Source organism: Borostomias antarcticus (genome assembly GCF_949987555.1).
Source record: "Borostomias antarcticus genome assembly, chromosome: 6".
In the NCBI taxonomy this organism is placed as follows: Eukaryota; Metazoa; Chordata; class Actinopteri; order Stomiiformes; family Stomiidae; genus Borostomias; species Borostomias antarcticus.
The window spans coordinates 30698874-30724221 of record NC_140239.1 but is presented as its reverse complement, the minus strand read 5'-3'; the positions used below and the strand labels follow the sequence as shown (position 1 = coordinate 30724221).

Genomic DNA, 25348 nt, shown 5'->3' with positions numbered 1-25348 from the left:
TCCCTCCCTCTCTCTCTCCCTCCCTCCCTCCATCTCTCTCTCCCTCCCTCCCTCCCTCCCTCCCTCCCTCTATCTCTCTCTCCCTCTCTCTCTCTCTCTCCCTCCCTCCCTCTCTCTATCTCTTTCTCCCTCTCTCCCTCCCTCCCTCCCTCCCTCCCTCCCTCCCTCTATCTCTCTCTAAACTCCCCCACACACTCCCAGTGGGGTTGGTATGAATTATTGATCAGCTCTTGGGAGTAGCAGACGAGGCTGCAGGGTTAATGTCTTTAACTGACAGTTCAGCGTTCGTTTACCAATCAGTCTTTTTTGCCGGCATGCGCCTCCGGGTCCTTATTCCACTGTGTTTGGGCCTCCAGACGTATAGTATAGGATATAGGAGAGAATTGTTTTGGTGTGTGGGATTGGGTTTGTGTGGTCTCCTGTGCACTATTTTGTGTGCATGCGTAGACAGTCACGGGCATACTGTACATATACATACACACACAGTACATACATACATACATACATACATGTGTACATACATACATACATGTGTACATACATACATACATACATGTGTGCTGCATGTCATGTCATGTGTTGTGAACACTATTCTTGAGTTTGCAGATGCAGCGTGTGCCTAGTTTGAGTTTGAATTTGTTTTATGCGTTTTATGAGGACAACTTGAATCATTCATCACACAGGATGAATTATATGTCCTATTACAATTTAAAAAATACAATACACATAAACAGTAGAAAGTACAGTACAGTCATCGACAATGAAGCCAAACATCATTTAAAAGGAGGGGTATCAAGATAGGTGACACCAGCTAATCATTCAATTCAGTAGTGGTTATTTTCAAATATCCCCCAACCATTCAGAAACATAGATCAGCAATCATGCACAGACCATCGCTGCGTAGTGATCTGTACGCCCAGCAGTCGGCCTGTCTCGAGAACGGGCGCCGCCATGACGTCCTCCTCCAGAGCTATAGTTAGCCGCCCGTCAGTCCTGGACTGTAACGTCCCCCCCGACGTCACATCCTTCCGTCATCCGCGTCTCGGTCATCCTGTGACCAGACCTTGTCCCCGCGCCGGCACCCGGGTGGCCTTGACGGCGTCGGGGGTGATCGATGGGCCGGGCTGGCGCCGCCCGGGGTCCAGCTGGGAGCTGTAAACACGGAGCGGACCGGTGACTCTGTGGGCAGACAGAACATGTCCAGGACTGACTGGCGCTGCTAAGGACACTCAATTACAGCCAATAAACCCCTCGGCATCCAGAGCTCGTTAACTTCACCGGGTTCAAGTTGTTTAGGTCATGGAAAACAGTGAGTGGAATTGAATGGGGGTTTGGTTTTTGTTTCTTCAGTGTGAAAAGTTTAGTTTAAAAAAAGAAAGGGAGTAGCAAAATGTGTTTTCTCCCGATTTCTGCTCTAGATCCACCTGTTTAACCCGTTTGTTTTGTTTTTGTTTCAGAATGTGAAGGCAGACTATTAGCTACCCACTGTTGAGCAATAGATTAATCCCATTGAGAGGTAGAAAAGGGGCGTGGCCTCTGTTGTTCTACCTCTTGTGGGTGCTCTGCTATAGGAAAACACCAGGTGGGATAGCCTCACTCATTCACTCAGAGTAGTACTTCTTCTTCTTCTTCTTCTTCTTCTGCTTCTTCTTCTTCTTCTTCTTCTTCTTCTTCTTCTTCTGCTTCTTCTTCTTCTTCTTCTTCTTCTGCTTCTTCTTCTTCTTCTTCTTCTTCTTCTTCTTCTTCTTCTTCTTCTACTTCTTCTTCTTCTTCTTCTTCTTCTTCCTACAAGTGATGTGCTGTGTGTTTGTGTTTGTGTGTGTGTGTCTGTGTGCGTGGGTGTGTGTGTGTGCGTGTGTGTGTGCGTGTGTGTTTGGATATATCCTGATAATAAAACAATGTTTAGTTCCCAAACAAAAATGAAGATGACATTATATAATCTACAATGAAGAAAGGAATGTGCACGCGGCCTCTCATCTCCCCATGTGTAACAGAGTGGAAATGGCTCCGCCCCCATACCAAGAGGCATGCTGGGATCTGTAGTGGCTTCTTTTGGAAACCCACTGGTGTCTAGTTTATACCTAAACAGTACAATTTGAGAAAGTCTGTGTGACACACACTACCTAAGAATGGTTTCCATTTGAGATGACAGACGTGGGGAATACATTAGGAGAGTAATTATTATAATAGCTTTCATGTGATAGTTGTTTAAGATAAGACATAACTGAGTCTGTGTTCGTGCTTGAAAACAAGCATGCTTTCATTATCAAGTCCTCCGTCTCGTCCAAAAGATGCTATCTGACGAGCCTCGACCAAACTGGTTCAAAGGTCACTGATAGCATCTTCACTGACTGCTCCTTCTGCGCTGTGACATTTCAAACCAGAGCGTAACGCTCAGCGCTGCAGATCCTGGTTAAACGGGTCTGGTCTGGTGGGTCAGATCCTGGTTAAACGGGTCTGGTCTGCTGGGTCAGATCCTGGTTAAACGGGTCTGGTCTGCTGGGTCAGATCCTGGTTAAACGGGTCTGGTCTGGTGGGTCAGATCCTGGTTAAACGGGTCTGGTCTGGTGGGTCAGATCCTGGTTAAACGGGTCTGGTCTGGTGGGTCAGATCCTGGTTAAACGGGTCTGGTCTGGTGGGTCAGATCCTGGTTAAACGGGTCTGGTCTGGTGGGTCAGATCCTGGTTAAACGGGTCTGGTCTGGTGGGTCAGATCAGCCACCATCTGCACATCAAACACACATCTGGCTCTCTGCTTTCCTCCAGCCCTAGTTGCATCAGACATCTCCGCCCTCCGCCACGGGATCAGAGAGAGAGAGACGGGTGATGGGAAGCTAATGCAATAAGGAGAGAGAGAGAGAGAGAGAGAGAGAGAGGGAGGGAGGGAGAGGGAGGGAGGGAGGGAGAGAGAGAGAGAGCGAGAGAGGGAGGGAGGGAGGGAGAGAGAGAGAGGGAGGGAGAGAGAGAGAGAGAGAGGGAGGAAGAGAGGGAGGGAGAGAGGGAGGGAGAGAGAGAGAGAGAGAGGGAGGGAGAGAGAGAGAGAGGGAGGGAGGGAGAGAGAGAGAGGGAGAGAGAGAGAGGGAGGGAGAGAGAGAGAGAGGGATGGAGAGAGACAGACAGACAGATGGACAGTAACGGTGTTATTATGTTTATGCATGACTATAGCAGTGAACTACAATGTTGTGTGTGTGTGTGTGTGTGTGTGTGTGTATGTGTGTGTGTGTGTGAGTGTGTGTGTGTGTGTGTGTGTGTGTGTGTGTGTGTGTGTGTGTGTGTAGTGTCACATGAAAGGCAGACTAGAGGAGACTACGTGAGACAATGACCAGGGAAGTCTGGTCCGAGGCTCTGTTTAGTATGAGCTGTCACCGTTGTCATCTTGTTGTGACTGTCTTCTTCTGATTCACTGCCCTTGTTTTCGCTTTTGAAAATACATGGAAGTGAATGTAGCTGACGGCAGTGTATTCAGCCGGTTATTTTGACTATTATGGTTCTTGAAGTGGTGTTTTTATAGTGAACTTTTAACATTGGAGTCAACGGGCACTTCTGCATCCGTACCAATTACATCAGACTGACCAAAATGGCAGCTGCGTGAATAAAGTGAATTTTACAGTTGTCTCATAAACTTTATTTTGTCTCAGTGTCACTCTCATGATTGGCACTGAAATACAATGTAATGCCTTGAATCTGTCCAGCTGTTTGTGATGAGGACATGGCTGTAGTGACATCTGCATATTTATGTTAATTGAAAAGCATCACCATACTGTGTCAAATGTCACCATTCAGTAAATGTATTGGTTTTATAGTTGTTTTTACAATTGAGACAATTCAAGAAGAAATGTACACCTCCTGAATTCAGCTTTGACTATATTTCCTTGTACATTTGACCCAACTTTAATACAGTAGGCTACTTTAATGCTGAGGGAAAAAACGAATTTCTGGCCTACTTGAGTGCATCTTCTTACAAAGAACAATCATTCATTTCTCAGATGTCCCTACAGAGGGCGTTGTTGTTATTAAAGTATTCAGGTACAGAATCTAACTCTATATAGGCCTACTGCAGCACACTTCAAGTTCAGTTCAATTAAGTGGTCAGGGTTGTGACTTTGGAATATTCTTCTTGTATAAACCAGTATAGAAATGTATCTCATGGAAGGTTTACAGCAGTCTTGAGCAGAAATACCACACTCTCTGCCTTGTGGTTAAGAATGTACTTGCCTGTAATCCTCACCAAATTTGGAAGATCTAGCAAACATGAACTCCTAGCAATGTTATAATCATTGTCTGCTGGTGTTACTCTGTCTGAACTGGCATGGATCAAACGTATTTTTCACCCAAACCCCTCCGTACTGCTAGTTTCAGTATGGTGTGGCAAAGCCTCTCTGTTCTCTGCTTGAACATGTAGCAGCGAGAGGCTTCAGGCACAGACCTGTTCTCCCTTTCACTGACTAAAGAGCCACCTGCCAAATTCATTCAAATTCGTGTTTTCACAAAGTTGCATAATTTTCTGAGCAACAAGAGGGAACAGTAATAAGTGATGAGTCACAGTCAGTTCTCAAAGCAGTGGTTTTATTTAGTGCTAGAATTCACAGAATGTTAATGGTTGGATTGGGCAGATATAGTAGGTAGTATTCATATGCAATGTAGGACAATTTATTGATAGTGGATACATTTTTAACCACATTCAAAGTACTTTACCACATACAATATCTCATGTTTAGTAGGCTCAAACTTAAAATAGAGACCAAATCAGGAGTCTAAGATTATCTATCAAAAGTAATTAAAGCCCTGATCCGCAAAGTGTGCAACAGCGCAACACAGCCCCAGCAAGCGACTGTAGCTCTTCGTTAGCTGTTACTTATTTAATAATGTGTTACTTGTGTTAGTTTTGAGAGGGAAAACACATGGGCGGAGTCTAGCACTGCTGCTGTAACAGCATGCAACAGAGCTAAAGCTGAGCTAGCTACAGTAGCCAGGGCTGTGGTCCTGTTTCACACATTGCTGATCAGGGTTTTAAGTAGCATTGGGAGAACATCTTTCTTGTCATCACAACATTTCCCATCATTTCCCCAGCTTTACATTATAATCACATTACAGGTTCCCTCTAATTTGTTAAGCACAGCTAATTTACAGTATCTAACCATATACTAACTTGGAGCCATTTCCCAACTGTATTGATGGTGTTTGCTCTTGCTAGTCAATATACGAGAAGAAACATTTTAGTTTAACCAAAATCAGAGATTGTAGCTTGGTATTCAGATGTGACTCGGAATATGCAAATTATACATTATAGCACTCTCAATGCAAAACTGTACATTTTGAAACATGAAAATTATACTCCCACAAGATCCCCAAAGCCACTTTACCATCCATTCAGATGTTTTTATTATCTAGACAGTGACAAATTAGAATGTTTACAGTTTTTTCTTAAGTCAAGATTATGGAACATTCTACAAAGTTGTTGACATTCCCATTACTTTCACTACTACTTTCAAGAGAATTGTTGGGCGCAGTGCCTTTTTGCTGAATGATGTTTTTGTGCTACCATTTCCATTAAAGGGGACCTACAGTATTATGAAAAACTAACTTTTTCAGTGCTTGTACAGTAATAACACACAAACTTTTAATGAAATAAGACAACCCAGTCAATTTTTGTGGGCAGACAAATTCAGAAAAAAATTTATTCCAGAAGCTTCTCAGATTTTCCTGGGTTTCTGGCCTCAGGAGACCCCGATCTGGAGGGGAAAAAAGATGTTAACTAACGATTCAGAAACATCCTGCTGCATTTGTATTGTTTGAACTTCTCAAGGCAAGATCATACAGTCATAAGATTAATAAGATGAATTACTGATCATGTAATTATATATATATATATATATATATATATATATATATATAATCAGTTTACAGGCGTACTATTCTAATATTGACAGCCCTAATCAATAGGCTATATATGCACAACTCCAGTACTTCCTGAAATTAGACATGCTTCTCTATTTCCTGTCCTACACTGTTGGATGAAGTGATTAATCAGGTGTGCCTGACTGCAGCACAATGATCAGGCACACCTGAATAATCATTTAATCCAATACTGTAAGACAGGAAATAGAGAAGCATGTCTCAAGTGCTGGAGTTGTGCATATAGCCTATTAACAGCCCTAAATATTTATTTAATACTCTTGTTATTGCAAGATATTTAACCTCTTCTTGTAATACATGGTGCTCTACAGTAAGCTACAATTGTGAGAAAGTGGAGTTATTGTATTGTTCTAAGCAACATACCTGTGATATTGTGGCTTTGTGGACCCCTCAGTCATCCTGGCTCTTCTTGCCGGGCCCGTCTCTACTCTTGGCGCGCAGCTTGTTCACCTGAGACTCTGCGATATCTGCTCGCTCTTCAGCCTCCTCGAGCTCGTGCTGCAGCTTGCGGAACTTGGCTATGTTTGCGTTGGTCTGCTCCTCAGCCTCCTCAGCTGAGCGCTTGTAAGATTTCACCTTCAGCTGCAGCTTGTCCACCAGGTCCTGTACACGAGCCATGTTCTTGCGATCCTCCTCGGTCTGGTAGGTGAGCTCCTTGATGCGTCGCTCGTACTTGCGTACCCCCTTGATGGACTCCCCACTCTTTCTCTGCTCGGCCTCCAGCTCGTTCTCTAACTCTTTGATGTGTCCTTCCAGTTTCTGAAGCTGTTTTTTACCTCCTTTCATGGCGATCTGCTCTGCCTCATCCAGACGATGCTGAAGATCTTTAATGGTTTGCTCCATGTTCTTTTTCATGCGCTCCAGATGGGCACTGGTGTCCTGCTCCTTCTTCAGTTCCTCAGCCATCATGGCTGCATCGGTGATGGCCTTCTTTGCCTTCTCCTCAGCATTACGGTTCTCCTGTATGCCGTCTTCGATCTCACTCTGCATATTAAGAAGATCAGCTTCTTGCTTTTTCTTCTGGTTGATGAGGCTTGTATTCTGGGAGTGTAGGAGCTGCATGCGCTCTGTGGCTTCAGTCAGTTCCTGTTCAGCCAGCTTCCGGCCACGCTCTGTCTGCTCGAGAATGGCTCGCACTTCCTCCAGCTCTGCCTGGATCAGATTATTCCTGCGTTCCAGAAGAGCAACGTTCTCCTTCTGGTCCTCGCTGCCGTGTGTGACATCATCCAGCTGCAGCTGGGTGTCCTTCAGGTAGGACTGGATGATCTTGAGCTGCTTTTGGGCATCAGCTGCCTGCCTATTGGCTTGACTGAGCTGAATCTCCATCTCATTGAGGTCACCCTCCATCTTCTTCTTGACTCTCAGGGCTTCGTTACGGCTCCTGCTCTCAGACTCAAGGGAGCTCTGCAGTGACTCCACCATGCGTTGGTAGTTCCTCTTGACCTGCACCATTTCCTCATCCTTCTCAGCCAGCTTCCTCTCTAGATCTCCTTTGATTTGGTTGGACTCCATCTGGGCCCGAAGGATCTTGCTCTCTTCGTGCTCCAGTGAACCCTCCGCCTCCTCCAGGGCAGACTGGAGCTCTGCCTTCTCTTGCTCTAGCTGCTTCCGCAACTTCTCCAACTCGTGGGCACTTTTTCCACCCTCCCCAAGTTGGTCGGTGATGTCAGAGATCTCCTCTTGGAGGTTCTTGTTCTCTCTCTTAATGGTCTCCAGATGATCCAAAGACTCCTCATAAGCATTCTTCAGTTTGAAGAGCTCAGTGCTTAGAGACCGAGCCTCCTTCTGGGAGGCCTCAAGTTCACACTGTGACTCTTCAAATTTCTGCTTCCACTCAGCCATGACTTTGTCAAAGGCTCTCTGCTTCTTGTCCAAGGCTGCAGATGCTGCATTGGATCTCTCTAGGTCCAACATCAGGTCTTCAATCTCATTTTGGAGGCGATGCTTGGTCTTTTCAAGGGAGGAACACTTTGCGTTCACAGCCTCAACAGCCTCCTCTGCCTCTTGCAGCCTTTGCACCAGCTTCTTTTTAGCCTCCTCCAGCTCCTCGGTTCTCTGAATTCCATCAGTCTCATACTTTGCCCGCCATGTAGATACTTCAGTGTTTGCTTTGGACAGCGCCCTCTGGAGCTCTGCCTTGGCCTCTTGCTCTTCCTCGAACTGCTCTCTGAGCAGGTCACAGTCATGGCGAGTAGACTGCACAGCATGGGCAAGTGCATTCTTTGCTTTGACCTCCTCCTCTAGCTGCCTGCGCAAGTCCTCCAGTTGCTGGGTGTAAGAGTTCTTCCCCTTTGTAAGTTGGGATATGAGGCATTCCTTCTCTTCCATTTGGCGTCCAAGTTCTCCATTTTCTGTGAGCAGTTTGGCCCTCTGTGTGGAAAAGTCATTGAGGGACCTTTGAGCCTCCTCATACTTGCATTTGTACTCATTCAAGTTGTCTTCCATTGAACGGCACATCTTCTCCATGTTGGCTTTTACCTTGACCACACTTTCCATGTTTGAGCATAAGTCATCCAACTCCAGTTTCAGCTCACTCTTCTCTTTCTCAAGCTTCTGCTTGACACGCTGGAGATTGTCGAGTTGCTCGCCCAATTCTGCAACGCTGTCGGCATGCTTCTTTCTCAAAGACGCCGCAGTGGCTTCATGCTGGAGGGTGGATTCCTCCAGGTCCCTACGAAGCTTCTGAAATTCAGCCTCCCTCTTCTTGTTGTGCTCCACCTGGGCAGAGGTGGCCCCTCCCGCCTCCTCAAGGCGCTCACTAATGTCCTCCAGTTCGCGGGAGAGATCAGACCGTTGCTTCTCCACTTTTGCTCGGGCTGCTCGCTCAGCGTCCAGCTCCTCCTCAAGCTCCTCGATTCGGGCTTGGTTTTCCTTCAGCTTCTTCTGGAGCTGAACACCTGCCACCTGCTCATCTTCTATCCTCCCACTCAGGTGGTTGATTTCAAAATCATTTTTCTTGAGCTTCTCCTCCAGTTGCTGTTTGTCATTCTCTAAATCCATCACGTTCTCCTGGGTCAATTTCAGATCTCCCTCAAGCTTTCTCTTTGAGCGCTCAAGTTCCATTCTGGCTTTCTTTTCTTGTTCAAGGGAACCCTCGATATCATCCACTTGTTGCTCAAGCTTAGCTTTCGCTTTGGTCAAGGTGTTGGCTTTGTCCTCCTCACTCTGAAGGTCATCAAGTGTCTGCTGATGAGCCTCCTGCAGTGCCTTCTTCTCTTTGGTGAGCTTCATGATGTTTTCATCCTGGGAAGCCATCTCCTCAGTGAGGTTCTTCACTTTGTTCTCTGTGGCATGTTTCTCCTTCTCAACTTTGGCTAATGTCAGCTCAAGGTCATCTATATCTTTCTTCAGCTCTGAGCATTCATCCTCAAGCTTGCGTTTCTTTGCTGTGAGGTCAGCAGTCATCTCCTCTTCATCCTCCATTCGTTCTGTCAGCTCTTTCACTTTGGATTCCAGTTGGATCTTACTCTTAATGAGCTGTTCGCAGCGCTCCTCAGAATCTGTTAAGGTGTCTTGTTCAGACTGTACTTGCAGTAAAAGGTCATTCTTCTCTTGGAGAAGAGTCACCATTTTCTCCTCTAGCTCCTTCCGTCTCCCTTCAGATTTTTCCAAGGCCTCTTTTAGCTTGCCGAACTCATCCTTCATGTTTGCCATCTCTTTCTCAGATTCAGCGCTCTTCAACAGTGGCTTGATCTTAAAGAACAATTTCATCCAGGGCCAGTTCTTGACCCCCAAGAAGGAGCGAAGATTCCATTGGATGACCATAAGGGCATCCCTGCGCTCCACAAGCTTTTGGTACTCTGCCCTCATGAGCAGAGCCCTGGAGTTAGCCTGGATCCTAGTGATGATGCGGGAGAGTTGCTCATCTCTCATCTCCTCCAGTGTACCCAGAAGACCTGCTTTGAAGAACACCTTAGTGTGACCAAACCTGTACTGGGTGTGGTCAATGTCCAATGATCCCAGAAGCTTTTCAGCACTCTTCTTGCAGTCAATGAACTGGCCCTCAGGAATGGCAGATGCATTCAGGATTCTGTATCTCTGTTTGAAGTCGCCATACAGGACTCGGTTTGGGAAGCCCTTTCTGCAGATTCGTATGCCCTCCAGCACACCATTACATCGAAGCTGGTGCATCACGAGGCAGTTGTCCATAGTCCCTGGTGTTTTGGTCTCATTTGGGATCAAACATCGGACAAAGTGGGGATGAGTGGTCTTCAGATTTGTCATGAGCTTGTTCAGGTTTTCCCTGTGAAGAGCAGACACTGTCTGGAAGGAGGATCCCTTCTTTTTGGCCCCTTTTCCCCCTTTGTCAGCCCCCTCAGCTGAAAAGCTGGAGAAAAGCACACTCAAGAGCTTGAGGGACGATTTTTGGAAAAGTCCAATCACTGTTTCATTCAGTGGATCTTTGTTCTTCACCAGCCAACCACAAATGTTGTAATCAACAGTGCCAGCATAGTGGACCAGGGCGAAGTGTGCCTCTGCTTTACCTTTGGCTGCACGTGGTTTCTCGAACATTTTGTTCTTGCCCAAATGATTATCATAGAGCTTAGCCTTGAAGGTCTGGTCACTGGCCTTGGGAAACATGCACTCTTCCTCCAGAATAGACATGATACCAAGTGGCTTTTCAATGAGGTCAATGCAAGCCTGCAAATCCATCCCAAAGTCGATGAACTCCCACTCAATGCCTTCCTTCTTGTATTCCTCTTGCTCCAGAACAAACATATGATGATTGAAAAACTGTTGCAGTCTCTCATTTGTGAAGTTTATGCACATCTGCTCAAAGGTGTTGAAGTCAAAGATCTCAAATCCAGCGATGTCCAGCACTCCTATGAAGTACTGGCGAGGCTGTTTTGTAGCAAGGGACTGGTTGATTCTCACCACCATCCAGCTGAACATCTTTTCATACACTGACTTAGCCAGTGCACCAAGGGAGTAGTAGACTTGGTCTACACTCTGCCCTTTAGTGACAAACTCATTGCCAACCTTAACCCTGGGATGGCAGAGCCCCTTCACTAGATCTGCAGAGTTCAGCCCCATTAGGTAAGCTGACTTGTCAGCAGCCTCCGTGCCATCAGGCTCTGCCTGCTCCTCTCGCTGCTTTTGCTTGAACTTCATGTTGCCGTAATGCATGATTGCACCTATCAACTTGTAGACTCCCATTTTCTCCTCTTGAGTAAAGCCAAGCACATCGAATGCACTGTCAGTGGCTATCAACTCCTCAGAATCATTGATGGATGCTACTGTTACCTCTCCTTGGGAGATGAAGGAGTAGTCATATGGATTGTTGGTGATTAAAAGCATGTCCAACAGCTCTGGCTTTTGATTGGACAAGATCTGGAAGAAGATGTGATAGTTCCTCTCTGACTTGAGCTGAAAGGTGACTCGTGACTTTTCCAGAAGGTAAGTCTCTATGTCTGCAGACGACAACTTGCCAGTGGTTCCAAAGTGAATCCGGATGAATTTACCAAAGCGTGACGAGTTGTCATTTCTCAAAGTTTTGGCATTGCCGAAAGCCTCCAGCGCAGGGTTAGCTTGGATGATTTGATCCTCCAAGGTTCCCTTGCTGGCATCCCTCTTTGCTCCGCCGACTGCAGCAATGCTGGCAAAGTACTGGATAACTCTCTTGGTGTTGACGGTCTTCCCGGCCCCGGATTCTCCGGTGATGAGGACAGACTGGTTCTCCCTATCAGTGAGCATATACTGGTAGGCGTTATCAGAGATGGAGAAGATATGAGGGGGGGCCTCGGTTCTTTTTTTACCCCTGTAGGCAGCCACCACGTCCGAATCATAGACAGGGAGCCACTTGTAGGGATTCACTGTCACACAGAAGAGCCCAGAGTAGGTGTAGATCATCCACGCAGCATAACGCTCTTTGAGGTTAAACAGCACTGCAGGCTCATGGAGGAAGGTGAACATAGCCATGTCTTCGATTTTATCGAATTTTGGCGGGTTCTGGGGATGGACGTCAGACTCCTTGACGGTCACAGTTGTCCCATCCTCCTTCTTCACCGTGGCTTTGCCCCCTTCCTTGCTTTGGATCTGCCCCTTGACATATTCCACCTTGTCATCAGCAACGAAGCACTCGGTCTTGATGTCGAAAGCCCTGGTCTGTGCTTCCAGGCGCTCCTTGTCTGACTTCCTCAGGAAAGAAGCAGCCTTCCCAAACTCAGCCATGAGAGCGTCACCCATTGTTGCGGGTGCAGGTCCACAGAAAGAGAGAGAATTAGCTGCTCTGAGTGAAGATCTCGTTCCTGGTGACTCCAAAGGACACTGAACAGCTCATCACTGCTGTCTGTCCTTTATAAAGGGCAACCACAAGCCCAAATTAGGAGATAGCTGGTGGCATGACAAAATAGACACCACATTTATCCAAAGGCTGAGAAGTGCCATGAGGGCAGATTAGAGAGACCTTTAGGTGGTAGCAGCCATTTTAGGCAAACGGACTCTTCCCTGTTTATCTCTTTCCTCTCATCCCACTTGATAGACATTCCATACACCTCAGCATGTGGACATACACTAGAAATACACTTTGAAGTTTAACATTTGTACATCCATTTATCATTAACTTTGTAATAACCTTTCAGAAAAAAAACTTGAAACGGGTTGTATTGTGATTCAAAGTAGATATTGCTTGGTATTTGGCTAAATAGCTGTGACACTGTGCATTGACTGAATAGGTGGTCGGCTGCATGCCACGGTGGCTATCAAAGAGACACCCCTCACAGCTCTCACAAAGAGGACTGTCTCTGCTCATCTCCACTCAGCAATGCCTCCCAAATAGCACACAAAGACGGTCAGGGCTATTTTCAGTAGAGGTTCCGCCAGCTTGGCATGTCTCTTATCTCACATGTCGTATGTGGACTTTAAGACTGTGGAAAGTTTGCTCTGCTTTACAATTACAAATTGATATATACATTGTATCTTTAAAAGATTGAGGGCACTTAAGTACCTACAGTACTTGTGGTCACCATAAAAGATACTATGTACATGACCTAATAATAACTTGCTGAAAGAGTTTTGGACTGTAGATCCAGACTGTAGATACTGTAGATCCATTCAAGATACTTGGGGGAAAAAAATGTAGGGAGTTATTAGTTATTAGCAGAGAAATTACTAATACCATGAATGCTAGGAATAAAACCTTTAAATGCTTTACTGTGTAGCTTGTTATCAGTCAAAAGTATTTAATCCAACTTTAGTAGCAAGTAAAAGTTGAGTTTATGTCTGAAAATGTGGGTCTCAAACGTCATTTTGTACATGTATGCATTTGATTAACAACCACAATGATGGTGGTAGACTCGATATAAGACAGACCCAGGTAGCAAAGTGAGGTAGCCTGAGCAGTATGAATTCATCATGAACAATAGGGAAAATTCTTGTTGACTGCAATTTTAATCCAGCTGACTGGACTTTTGGGATTTTCCCCTCAATATGAGGACAAAGCAAAATGAGAACCAATTAGGAAAACGTTCTTCAGCTCTATTGATGACCATGATGATGTTTTGATGAATTGCTCCTGCTATGTTCTAAAACTACCTTTAGCTGTACTTTCCTTCTATCTTTAATCCTGCCTCAGGAAGCCAGAATGCCTGAGGCATTTCCCCATCTTTAACTGGATGACTGCAGCGTATGCTGATAGCAGGGCCTGTTATCACAAAGTGCGTCACAAGCCTGTCATGTGTCTCTCAAGCACATGTTCAAGCACAGGCGGTCCTTGAATGCCTGGTTTTACAGAGTGACATGCATGTAGGACTTATACAGCTTTGCTTTACAACGTAACACTCAAAATATGAACATGTAGGGCCTGAATTTGCCAGTTACCAAATTGGTCAAATCTAAACATGAATTACCATAATACTCTGATATCTGTGCTTTTGAGTTATGAATACCTAAAACATTATTTAATGATTTCCCTTTAATTGTACTAGTTTATTTACACAATACAAAAACATGATATTTACATGTTTATTCGAGATGCTTAATGTTGTGAGTATTATAGTTTTTTCTTCTTCTCTGATTTGACCTATTTCTTCTGTGGCAAATTTGGACCCAATGTAACAGTGATCAAAAAGTGTCATCCATTTTGATTGCACAATAGGTAGATGAGAATAAGGCCAAACTGTGTTTCTCATGGTTGGGTGTGATGTCAGAAGCTGTTTGCCATGCGTCCTAATAGCTAATTACCATATTTGCTGATGATCTCATGTCTTACTCATTAACAAAGGACATGTTCATACTCTTTCCCCCAGTAGCTTTGCAACTACTTGAGATTAGCGTCAACATGTTTTGCAGGTATGACCGATTAATGATCCCATCAAAAGAGAATCATTTAATTACCCTTTACAGAGGGATTTCTATACAAGAAGGACATTTTTCGTGATGATCATTGTTCAGTGACAGGGTCACCACAGCAAACCTGATCCAGGATCCTTCATTGTGACCTGAATGACCTCACCTGAAAGAATGGCTCCTACGCAGGAAGAGTATGATGATGTCATGTTTTACACTGCGTTCAAAGCATAATGACACAGGAAGTCATCAGTTGAAACCTTTCCTACTGATAACCCTTTTTATTTATAATAACCAACTGCATTTTAAGAAAACATAGTAAAATATATTGATAACATTTAATTTATTCATGTGTTTATTTACAAATTGCATATACGTATAACATGCATGTTACTGTACATGTGTGCCTAATGAGGAACAATCACATTTTTGGAGGGAGACCTGTCCCCAGACATACTATACAACATTCACATCTTAACATTGTTAAATACCCATTTTGAAATTCTATGAAACAGCTATTACTCATGAGAACAGACATTCGTCTTCAGTCTGGGATTTGTTTGTTTCTCTAAAATTGGTTTAAAACAAACCTCTAACGTTGACATTCAATACTATTTATAAATTACTACAGTAAGTATCCAATAGTGCCACAGACAGAAATGTTTGTTGAATTTGTCAGTGTTGAACATCGGACAGTACGTGTTCCAACTATTCAACACATTACTGTACATTGAAGTTCTGGTTTCAAAACAATTCTTGATCCCTACTCATCTTACACTTATTCTCATTGAATTAGTAAGTCCATTGACTTCTATTTGGGCAAATATAGTCCCATTGCATCCTCGTTGCAGAGAAAATGGACTCTTCACTGAAGATAAAGGATGACAAGAGCGTGTCCTGTCAAACGCTCTTTGCTGCTGTAACCACACACCTTACAAGAGCTACAGCTGTCCCACCCCACCCCGGCACCAGGGACCTAGATTGGGCCACACTTTCCTGGCGTGGCACTTGGCACTCTTTACTCACCAGCTGGTACACTTCAGAACAGCGTTCCCTCGTGAGAAGAGATGATAGAAAAGAATTAATGAATAATACTGAGCTTTAGAGAAAGACAAGGGGATATGAGATATGATGGGATATGAGAGAGGAGAGAGACGGTCCAGAAGTGTAGGAAGAGACGGTTATAAGTCCAGGTCCATATCCATGCCTTCATCTTAAATCCTTATCTACTGTACATTCGAACTCATAGGAGCCGATAGGTCATAAGTCATTGGGTCACCCCGACCTCAGGTCTTAAGCCCGTGGTGTACTTGCTCTTTAACAAAGCGTATGCATAGAGAAACGCAGATTTTGCGGTGTTCATTTCTGAGGACCTGCATGGCGAACCACGGCCAACGCTCCAGAGGAACGCAGGAGACATGCGTAGTCTGGGGCAGCGTTTCTCAACTGGTGGGTCGCGACCCAAAGGTGGGTCGCGGAGCCGTTTTGATTGGGTCGCGGCCTTGTGGGCGGTTTCCCTTTTCTTTTCTTTTTGTTTTAAGGGATTTTAAAATATATAGATATTTATAGAGAGAGAAAATGTTGGGTTTTTATTTTGCAGGACACACCAATTCAATAATTTCAATAATTTATTTACGAGACATGACAGGAAGTGGGCTAACCTTAGCGTGTGCCAATGTTGTGTTATGTGTCACTGACTTTTTATATTTTTGTGGAATAAATTTGGGTCGCGACTTCATGATAAGGAAAAATGTGGGTCCTGAGGCTCCACCAGTTGAGAACCGCTGGTCTGGGGCATGTTTGCTTTGTAGTTGTGGTTTCCGGTCTGAGCAGATAGTGATCCCCCTGTCCAAAAACAGGCCTACGCATAAACCTGCGATGCGTCTAGAACTTCTTCTGGAATAGGCTACTTCGTTTGCTACGTCCATGTTTTATTCTAATTCGTAGCGACTGGTGAGACTAGGCTGCTCGATTCCGCGTTTGTGTGACAGGATACCAGCGGGCTGTAGACAGGAAACCAAGCAAACCAGGCTCTCCCCCGAGGAGGCTAGGCAGCCATCTTTTGTGCGCGCATGCGTAGTTAAAAGCAAGTACACTGCGGGCTATGGGGTCCACTGGGTCAGCAGCGAGACATGCGCTTGCGGTACTGCTCCACTAGGGGCACCAGACACTGAGGCGAGCCGCTCTGGAGGAGGAAAGGGTGCTCCAGCAGGTCGCTGGCGCTCGCCCGCTCCTGAGGGTCCCTGGTTAGCATGCGGGTCAGGAAGTCTTTCAACACTGGGGAGATCTGTGTGAATAGAGAGAGCGGTATTAGTTCTGAGGGTTTAGATGGAACCACAAATGATTGTCAGCCAGGTGATGCTGTGTGGGTGTTTGTTTAAGTGCATACTTGAACGTGAGGGGAATTCTTCTGATTGATTGTGCTAATAGAACGTTACGTGGAAATGAGCACATTACTGTGTGTGTGTGTGTGTGTATGTGTGTGTGTGTGTGTGTGTGTGTGTGCATGTCACCTTTTGCATGTTCTTGACAGTGGGTGCTGGCTCGTCCCTCAGTCTCTTCATGGCCGCCACCGGCGTGTCACTGAAGTAAGGAGGCTCCCCATCCACCATCTCCACCACCATAATACCCAGAGACCACACATCCACCTGACCAACGTCACACAGACAAGGACACTAAAACACAACCAACCAGGAAGATATCCATACATCAAATCATATTAATGTAAGAACGCTGTTTAAGATTGAATCAAATCGAACCTAAAAGTGTCAGTTAAATCAGCTACAAATTTAAACACACAAGAGCACAGTGTGCGCACACACACACACACACACATACACACACACACACACACACACACACACACACACACACACACACACACACACACACACTCTTTGAGTCAAAAGATAAACACAAGAATAGAATAAGTGTCCCGTCCTCTGTCATGGGCTCAGATAAGAACGGACCTCAGCGGATAACAGACCATAATACCCACTGTATCTGGGTAGAGCAGCCTGATTGGAGGAGTGTGAGAGGAGCGTTGTCATGGCCGACGTGTGACTAGCAGCAGCAAGACCAGTCTGTGCGTTCGTGTCAGAATGTGTATTAAAGGCTTTTAGAACGTGATTAATGGATAACTGAATCCATAAGACTTTGACATAAATTCTGTACATGTTATCCTCAAAAAGCTATGCAGCTTTGAAGGCGAAACTTTGTCTTTTATGGATTTAAAGGATTTTCACTCCATTTGTGGTCTCAGAGTGTAGATGCTATTTTTGGTTAGCTATGCTACAGTTCTGTACCTCAGTTCCGTATGGCGTCTTTGAGATGACCTCCGGGGCCATCCAGTATGGGGTTCCCACTAAGGACTTCCTCTTGGGGACGTCTTTACTGATCTGGGCACAGAATCCGAAGTCTGATAGCTTGATCTTGAAGAGGAACAGAAAGATCAAAATAAGCTATCTATGAATCTCAATTTTCCCTACAGTAGATTCAGATTCAGATCAGCGTGTTGCCATGTACTGTAATGGTCTACACATACTAGGAATTTGTTTAGGTCGATGGCGTATACACTGATGGAGACAACATTAGACAGGGTGCAGGACAGGACAGTGCAAAGACAGGACAGTAAATAGAATAATAGTCATAATTATTATTATTATAATAATACCCTCGCCCCCCCAAAAAAAGTACAAATGCAAAATACACAATATACACAGAATGGAATGTTTCATAATCACAAGTTTCCATGCATAGACTGGCAGAAATATAACCACCCAGAAAAAATTATTTAAATCATAAAAAAATATTATTATTTTATTTTGAATGCCACTTTTAAAACACATCCTCAGTTCATCTGTTCCGCCATCTTATTAAACCCGCCCCATATTAGATCAACGGTTGTGATTGGCCCATATTAGATCAACGGTTGTGATTGGCCCATATTAGATCAACGGTTGTGATTGGCCCATATTAGATCAACGGTTGTGATTGGGCATTGGACCGGATTCCGTTAGAACGGTTGGATATCCACACTGATCTGCAGAGTGAAATCGAACGTGAGCTCGCGAGATCCGGCTGGCGACGCCCGGCTAGCTGAATGCACCCCGCGTGGGCCGATTAATATGGGCAATGTGCACTTACCTTAAACCTTCATGCAAATCACCATGACTATCATTATTCATAGCATGTGCCCTCGGTGATTGAGAACTTTTGATAACAGGGAAGTGTGTTCTGAACGCACTTACGCGTCCATCCAATGTGAGGAGTATGGAGTCGCTCTTGATGTCTCGGTGTATCACCCCTTGAGAGTGGAGATAGGCCAGGGCTTGTAGCACAGACTCACACACGGTCGCGATCTGTTCCTCGTTCAATCTGGTGACACATCACACGCACCATTAGCGGGTTAGCCAACAGAGTAGTATTAAGCATAGTTTCTTTGTCAAATGTTTATACATACAGTATTTACACAGATTGTATAATACTGACGTCTATATTTTATACATATGTGTATATATTGTATGTGTATCTATGTATATTCTTTACTCTGATCTATTCTGTATCTTCTTGCTGCTGTAACAACCCTCCCACACACACACACCCAACCTCCTCCCCTCTCCCACACACACACACACACACACACACAACCCCCCCCCTTCTCCCCCACACACACACACACACACACAACCCCCCCTCCCCTCTCCCACACACACACACACACACACACACACACACCCAACCCCCCCCCTTCTCCCCCACACACACACACACACACACAACCCCCCCTCCCCTCTCCCACACACACACACACACACACACACACACACAACCCCCCCCCTCTCCCACACACACTCTCACACACACACACACACACATACACACACAACCCCCCCTCTCCCACACACACACACACACACACACACACACACACACACACACACACGCACAACCCCACAGGGGATCTTATCTTACTGTATGTCAATTTCATTATAACCTGGCGAGAGCTTGCTGTGACACATGCTAACTGCTTTTCAGCCCCTCCCATCTTTTGGCATAAACATGAAGAACTCACTTCCTTGTCTGGGCCGGAACGTTCTAAATTACAGGACCAGTGACACACACATTATAGAACGAGCGGCGCCACGGCAACTATTCGGGGGTCGTCGGGCGGAACGTGTTCCCTGCATTTATCTCATTCTGGGATGTCCTCCTCCAGGAGCCAAGTCCAGGTGCTCAGTCCTGGTTCTGGTCAGGGACCGGACTGAAGAGCATCTATTCTTCTGCATGTTTTTCATATTGGGTTCTTTGGGAGGAAACCCTTGAGAACATGCAAACTCCACACAGAAAGGCCCGGAAAACCTTCTTGCTTTGAGGCGACAGTCCTAGTACTACAGTATTGAACATTAAATGATTAATATAGTGTTTCTATCCCCCACCTGGTTTCATTAACGATGTTGGTTAGAGCGCCGCCCTGCAGGTACTCCATGATAACCCACAGTTCCTCCTCGACCAGGGCACTACGGTACATCTCCACTACATTCTGATGGCGGTAGTCCCTCATGATGACCACCTTAGAGATAGAAACACAAGAGAACAACAGAGATGAAGAGATGATTAGCGACCATTGTGATTGTGACACAAGTCCTCGATGTTTTCTCTGAAGTCAGTAAAATAGTGGTGTCAGCTAATTGGCATTATGGACATGGTAACATTATTGCAGCCTCTCATACAGTGAAGTTAACGGAGCATTATCTTAGAGCTCGTTACCTCGTTAAAGAGCAGTGGAGTTAACAGAGCATAGTAGAGCTGTGTACCTCGTTAAAGAGCATCTTAGAGCTGTGTACCTCATTAAAGAGCATCTTAGAGCTGTGTACCTCGTTAAAGAGCATCTTAGAGTTGTGCACCTAGTTAAAGAGCATCTTAGAGTTGTGCACCTCGTTAAAGAGCGTCTTAGAGCTGTGTACCTCGTTAAAGAGCATCTTAGAGCTGTGTACCTCGTTAAAGAGTGTCTTAGAGCTGTGTACCTCGTTAAAGAGCGTCTTAGAGCTGTGTACCTCGTTAAAGAGCGTCATAGAGCTGTGTACCTCGTTAAAGAGCATCTTAGAGCTGTGTACCTCGTTAAAGAGCGTCTTAGAGCTGTGTACCTTGTTAAACAGTGTCTTAAAACTGTGTACCTCGTTAAAGAGCGTCATAGAGCTGTGTACCTCGTTAAAGAGTGTCTTAAAACTATGTACCTCGTTAAAGAGCGTCTTAGAGCTGTGTAACTCGTTAAAGAGTGTCTTAAAACTGTCTACCTCGTTAAAGAGCGTCATAGAGCTGTGTACCTCGTTAAAGAGCAGCTCCCTGCGCTGCTGCTTCCTCAGGTCCATCATCTTCACCGCTACCTGTCGCCCGCTGTGCCTCTCCCTGGCGATACACACCACCCCCGTGGAGCCCTCACCAATCTTGGCAAAGTTCTCCAGCAAGGTCCGCGGGTCACCTTTGTCCACAACCATCTGGAGGGCTGCCTTGAACTGCTCATGGGTCACTCTGGCCGTCTCTGGCAGCTCTGGACCGGGCGTGGGTTTGGGCTGCTGCTGCTGGGCCGGTCGGAGGGAGGGGGAGCACGCCCCCGCCGGGCTGGGGGCCGGGGAGCCTGTGGGTGAAGGCCGGGGCTGGGATGGGCTGTCCTGTTTGGGGATGGGGAGTCTGGAGGCCTCCGGGCCCTTGTTGGTGATGGGTGACGGGCTGATCGTGTAGCTGGGGGAGGGGGGTAACGGTCGCTGAGTTCGTCCCCGGCCTGCTATTGGGCTGCTGGTGCCGTTGGGGAGGGACATGGGAAAGGGGGCGAAGGAGTTCACCTGGGAAGTACGTGGATAGGCATGTTATGATGCTCTTTGGTACTTGGCACTTCTCTTTTTCTACTTTATCCAATGGGATTATACTGTATAATCTTACAGAGTACCTCTCAAGTTATTACATAGAATGATTAGGTTGACTCCTGTTGAGCTCACAGTTACAGTACATATGACTCATGCATTATAGGATTCAGAGGAAGTTTAGAACACCTGCCATTTTGGTATTTTTTCGCACAAAAACACCAAAATCCCCTCTCACCTTCAGGTCGTAGGCCGAGCGAGGTCTCCTGGGTGTTTCCTTGGAGGAGGAGAGCAGGTCCGGCAGGGGACTTACAGCTGGTGTGACTCTGAGGTTAACCCCAGACGGTCTCCCAGTCTGCGGGTTATAGATACAGGAAGCAGGCCTCTGATTGGCTATCCTGTCCTTTTGCGGCGCGTTGATTGGCTGTTGACCCTGCCTATCTGTGAGGCCGGCCCCCTCGCTACGTGCATAGTTCCCCACGGTTCCACACGCTTTTGGCGTGGTCGAGATTGGTACCCGTGGTAATGGCGCAGGCTTGTTTACCGACGATGTATTCATCTCGTATGACGACTTTGCCCTTGGTAGAACCCCGTTGGGCTGCGCGGCAGGGATCCTCCGAGTGACCAGTTTGGGGCTTCCGTTCTCGCTGCGAACCTGCCCTACCCTATCCTCCCAGTTCCCTCCATTCTTCTGATTGTTCTGGCCCAGTTCCTGGTACTGATACGTGTCCCCCTCTACGAGCTCGCCCAGGCGGCCCATGGACCGGGCCCGTTTCCGCGCTGAGGGACTGCTCTTCCGGAGCGAGTTGGAGCTGATGATGGAGACTTTGGTCATCTCAGCGATGACGTGGGAAATGTAGTCCCCGTGTCCGATGAAACTCCCCCGAACAATAGTCTGAAGACAGAGGTTAGAGATGTGAACAAGAACATACGTCCACCCATGTAACCATAGATTTCAACTTTACATAGATTTGGTACATTGGCGATGCAAGCAAGGCGCTACTTATGTAGTTATTGTACTATAAGCTACATTGCAAGCGATTGTACTACAGCTGAATATTGAACCTATTGAATCTATTTAGATTTAGACTATATCCTATGTTTTTCTGGTACATTGCTGATGCAACCAAGAGCTAACTGTACTTCTACTAGCTCAAAGGGTGTCGAACAGCAGACCACAGACAAGACCAGGAAGAAGAAAAGTAGGACAGTTTGAAGCTCATGCACTTTAGTACCCACCTCTCTTTTCTAACGAGTCACAGCAAACGGAGAGAGAGAGAGAAAGAAAAGTAAGACAAAGAGAGAGATGAAGATGAGCTAATGGGCTCAGTAACGGCAGTTTGTCGCACCGAGGCCACGTTTCCCGACAGCCTCGTCGGGAGTCTAATGAAAGTCTTGAGTAATGCTTGTGTCGAACATGCTGAGTCACAGCTTTGGATGAACACAAATGCATGACTCAGCATGATATTTTAGTTGGATGTACTGAATAGTTATACCGGTAGCCTGTACTGTATATTCTAGTAAATGACAGTACCATGTCTTATAAGGAATAAGGAATTCATATTTGGCTACAATACATCTAAATGAAACAGGAATCCATATTGGTTCATAAAAAGGGTGAAAAAAGGATTTGACCTCAGACTCTTGCATCCTCTTGATAATCTATACCAATCACTAGGCATAATGTTACCGTATATCGATCTGTCTGAGCAACCATGCGTATAGAAACATGAGAACAAAACATTATTTGCATCGCTTGTGTTGAATAAATGTGTATGGATTGTAACATTGTGGATTGGAAGGTATTGCACAGAGCTGTAATAATTACCACTGACATGGTATTGTAGCCTCCTAATGAGCCCCCACGGACTGAGGACTTCACTTCTTCAGACAAACTGCTTTTTAATAATAATAACAATAATAATAATAATAATAATAATAATAATAAATTGGATTTATATAGCGCTTCTCATTTGCCGAGACAGATCTCAAAGTGCTTTACAGATAAAACAAACAAAAAAACTAAATGGCACTACACTCTCTCACTGGTTCCAAAGTGCTCTGATTACAGATACGAACAGAAGAAAACATGCATTGTCTTCATTGGTTCATCCATTCCTCAAAAAAATGGTTGTTCCATTTACAATACAGTACAGGGCTAAACTGTGTTCACGTAGCTAGAGTATGTACCTTGAGACCAGGTGAGGTGAGTGATATATGGGTCAGAGTTCATGTGAACAGGTGCAGCCCACACATATCTCCATGTTGGTGTCTGGGTACAGGATGTCTGGGAATCGCCTCACACAAACAAGTGTATATAGCAGGAGAGAGCAAGGGTTGGGCCTGTGCGCTGTCGGTGGCACGCTATTGGTCACTGACATGTCGGTCAACAAGAGAAGCAGGAAGTGTGCTGTCTGGCTTTGGAATCGTGGGAGGATTTGAGATATTTAGCAAAGAGATGAAAAGGCACACTGGGACTATTGAAAGAGGTGCTTATAGCGGGAAATAGACTAGTATAGAAAAAGAAGAAGCCGCAGACTCAGGTGTAGATGCAAAACACGTTTAGTCAACGTTTCGGCCGTAGCCTTGGTCACTGTCTTGACTGGATTTGAGATATTTGACATTTCATTTGAATGTGGATGGAAAAAGCGGCTACTGAAAGTATGAAGTTACAGTATGTTGATGTCATAGTCTTATGAGCTGTGTGAGCTTCATCCATACAGTTTGTACAGCAAGACAGTCAACGATGCTGGTATAGCACAGATCTAGGAACTAGATATAAAGCTTACGCTTAGATGCATGGGAACCATCATCTCATTTCACACACTCATTCTATCAGTCACAATGCTCGACCTGTTCGAAAACCTGAAACCCCCTCAAGCGTGTGAACCAAAAACTGGCCATTCAAGTTCACTGAACTATTTGTGATATCACTGAACAGATCGACTTTCTCATTTCAAATGTGGGTCATAATAATAAAATAATAATAATGAATAAAAGAGCAGTTAAGGTTGTGATCCTGTGTGTTTTGGCTGTGGATGTAACAGGCTTGTTATTCCATCCAAGGCGCAGAACAACATGACAAGTTCTTGGAGCAGCTTCACGTTACTCCCAGGAATCAACATGCATGCTGGGACATTTTCCTGCTAGACGACTTGTTGACAGACAGAATAATTCCTGAGAGGAGAATCAGAAGGTCCCTCTGAGAATATGTGTGTGTGTGTGTGTACGTACAGTACAGTATGTACAGTACAGTTTTTTTCCCCCCCAGTTTTTATGCTCCACATACTTCCAGAAAACTGCAGATCTGCTGCAACTCTCAATTCTTTTAAATCAAGACTGAAGACTTTTCTTTTTGCCGCTGCTTTTTATTAAATCAAATAATGATTCATTCATACACTGCACTGTAAGTTTTGTTCCTGTATTTTATTTTTCCTGCATTTTGTTCTAAATGTCCTTTTTTGCATTTCGTTTTATATGACCTTTTATGTGTTGCACTTTGTCTTGATGCTTTTAATGTCTCATGTGAAGCACTTTGAATTGCCTTGTTGCTGAAATGTGCTCTACAAATAAACTCGCCTTGCTGTATGTGACTAAGTATCGTTGACAGTTCTGTTTCCAAGTCTGTGCATGTAAAACTTATCTTTCTTCCTAGTTTGATACATGTATGTTTAATCAAATCTTTCAATCTAACGCCACATCAGGTGTACTTTACACATAGTCCCTGTCAATCCAACCTACGGATAGTAATATGATAATATGGAGAAAGGAGGAGAGGACGCTGGAAGTACCTTCTTGGGCTGAAGCTCCACATTGGTGATCCTGGAGGGGTCCACCACGGGCTTGGGTCTCCTGAGCGTCTCTATGACGCTCTGCCACTGGGGCGGCAGGCCCACGAAGCAGCCCCTGTCGGCGTCGAACGACGTGTGGACGCGGTGCTCGAAGTCCCGCGGCGCCGAGATCTCCGGCCTCCTCCTCCTCCTCATCTTCTTGCGCTGGAACATTCCGAGGCAGGGGAGACAGAGGGTCTGGCGGAGGCAAGAGGGACCCCCGTTAGGGCACGACAAACGGGGCTTCTCTGACAGAGCCATGGCGCGGTCCCAACACACACACACACACCCACACACACACACGCCGTAGAAATGCACTTCAACTGAAATGCAGGTGTCATGCACACATTCTCATGAACATGAGGGACCTACTCCAACAACACACACACACACACACACACACACACACACACGCTGCCATCACCACTGCCTGAACGCTTGGAGATTCTCAGTGAGT

General features: G+C 45.5%; 2 protein-coding genes across 2 annotated transcripts; both read right to left on the bottom strand.

The window, feature by feature from the left end:
* Positions 1-6305: 6305 nt before the first annotated feature.
* myh6 (myosin, heavy chain 6, cardiac muscle, alpha) lies at positions 6306-12101 on the bottom strand (the record flags this gene model as incomplete). The annotated part of the gene is made up of 1 exon (XM_084439912.1): positions 6306-12101. One exon carries the CDS (start codon positions 12099-12101, stop codon positions 6306-6308), a length of 5796 nt encoding a protein of 1931 aa, XP_084296038.1.
* A 4219-nt stretch (positions 12102-16320) lies between these two features.
* Positions 16321-25065, bottom strand: LOC311310423 (serine/threonine-protein kinase PAK 6-like; the record flags this gene model as incomplete). Its single annotated transcript, XM_084439913.1, has 8 exons — positions 16321-16488; positions 16715-16849; positions 17507-17632; positions 18452-18578; positions 19640-19773; positions 20528-21043; positions 21300-21956; positions 24853-25065. 8 exons carry the CDS (start codon positions 25063-25065, stop codon positions 16321-16323), a joined length of 2076 nt encoding a protein of 691 aa, XP_084296039.1.
* Positions 25066-25348: the final 283 nt, after the last annotated feature.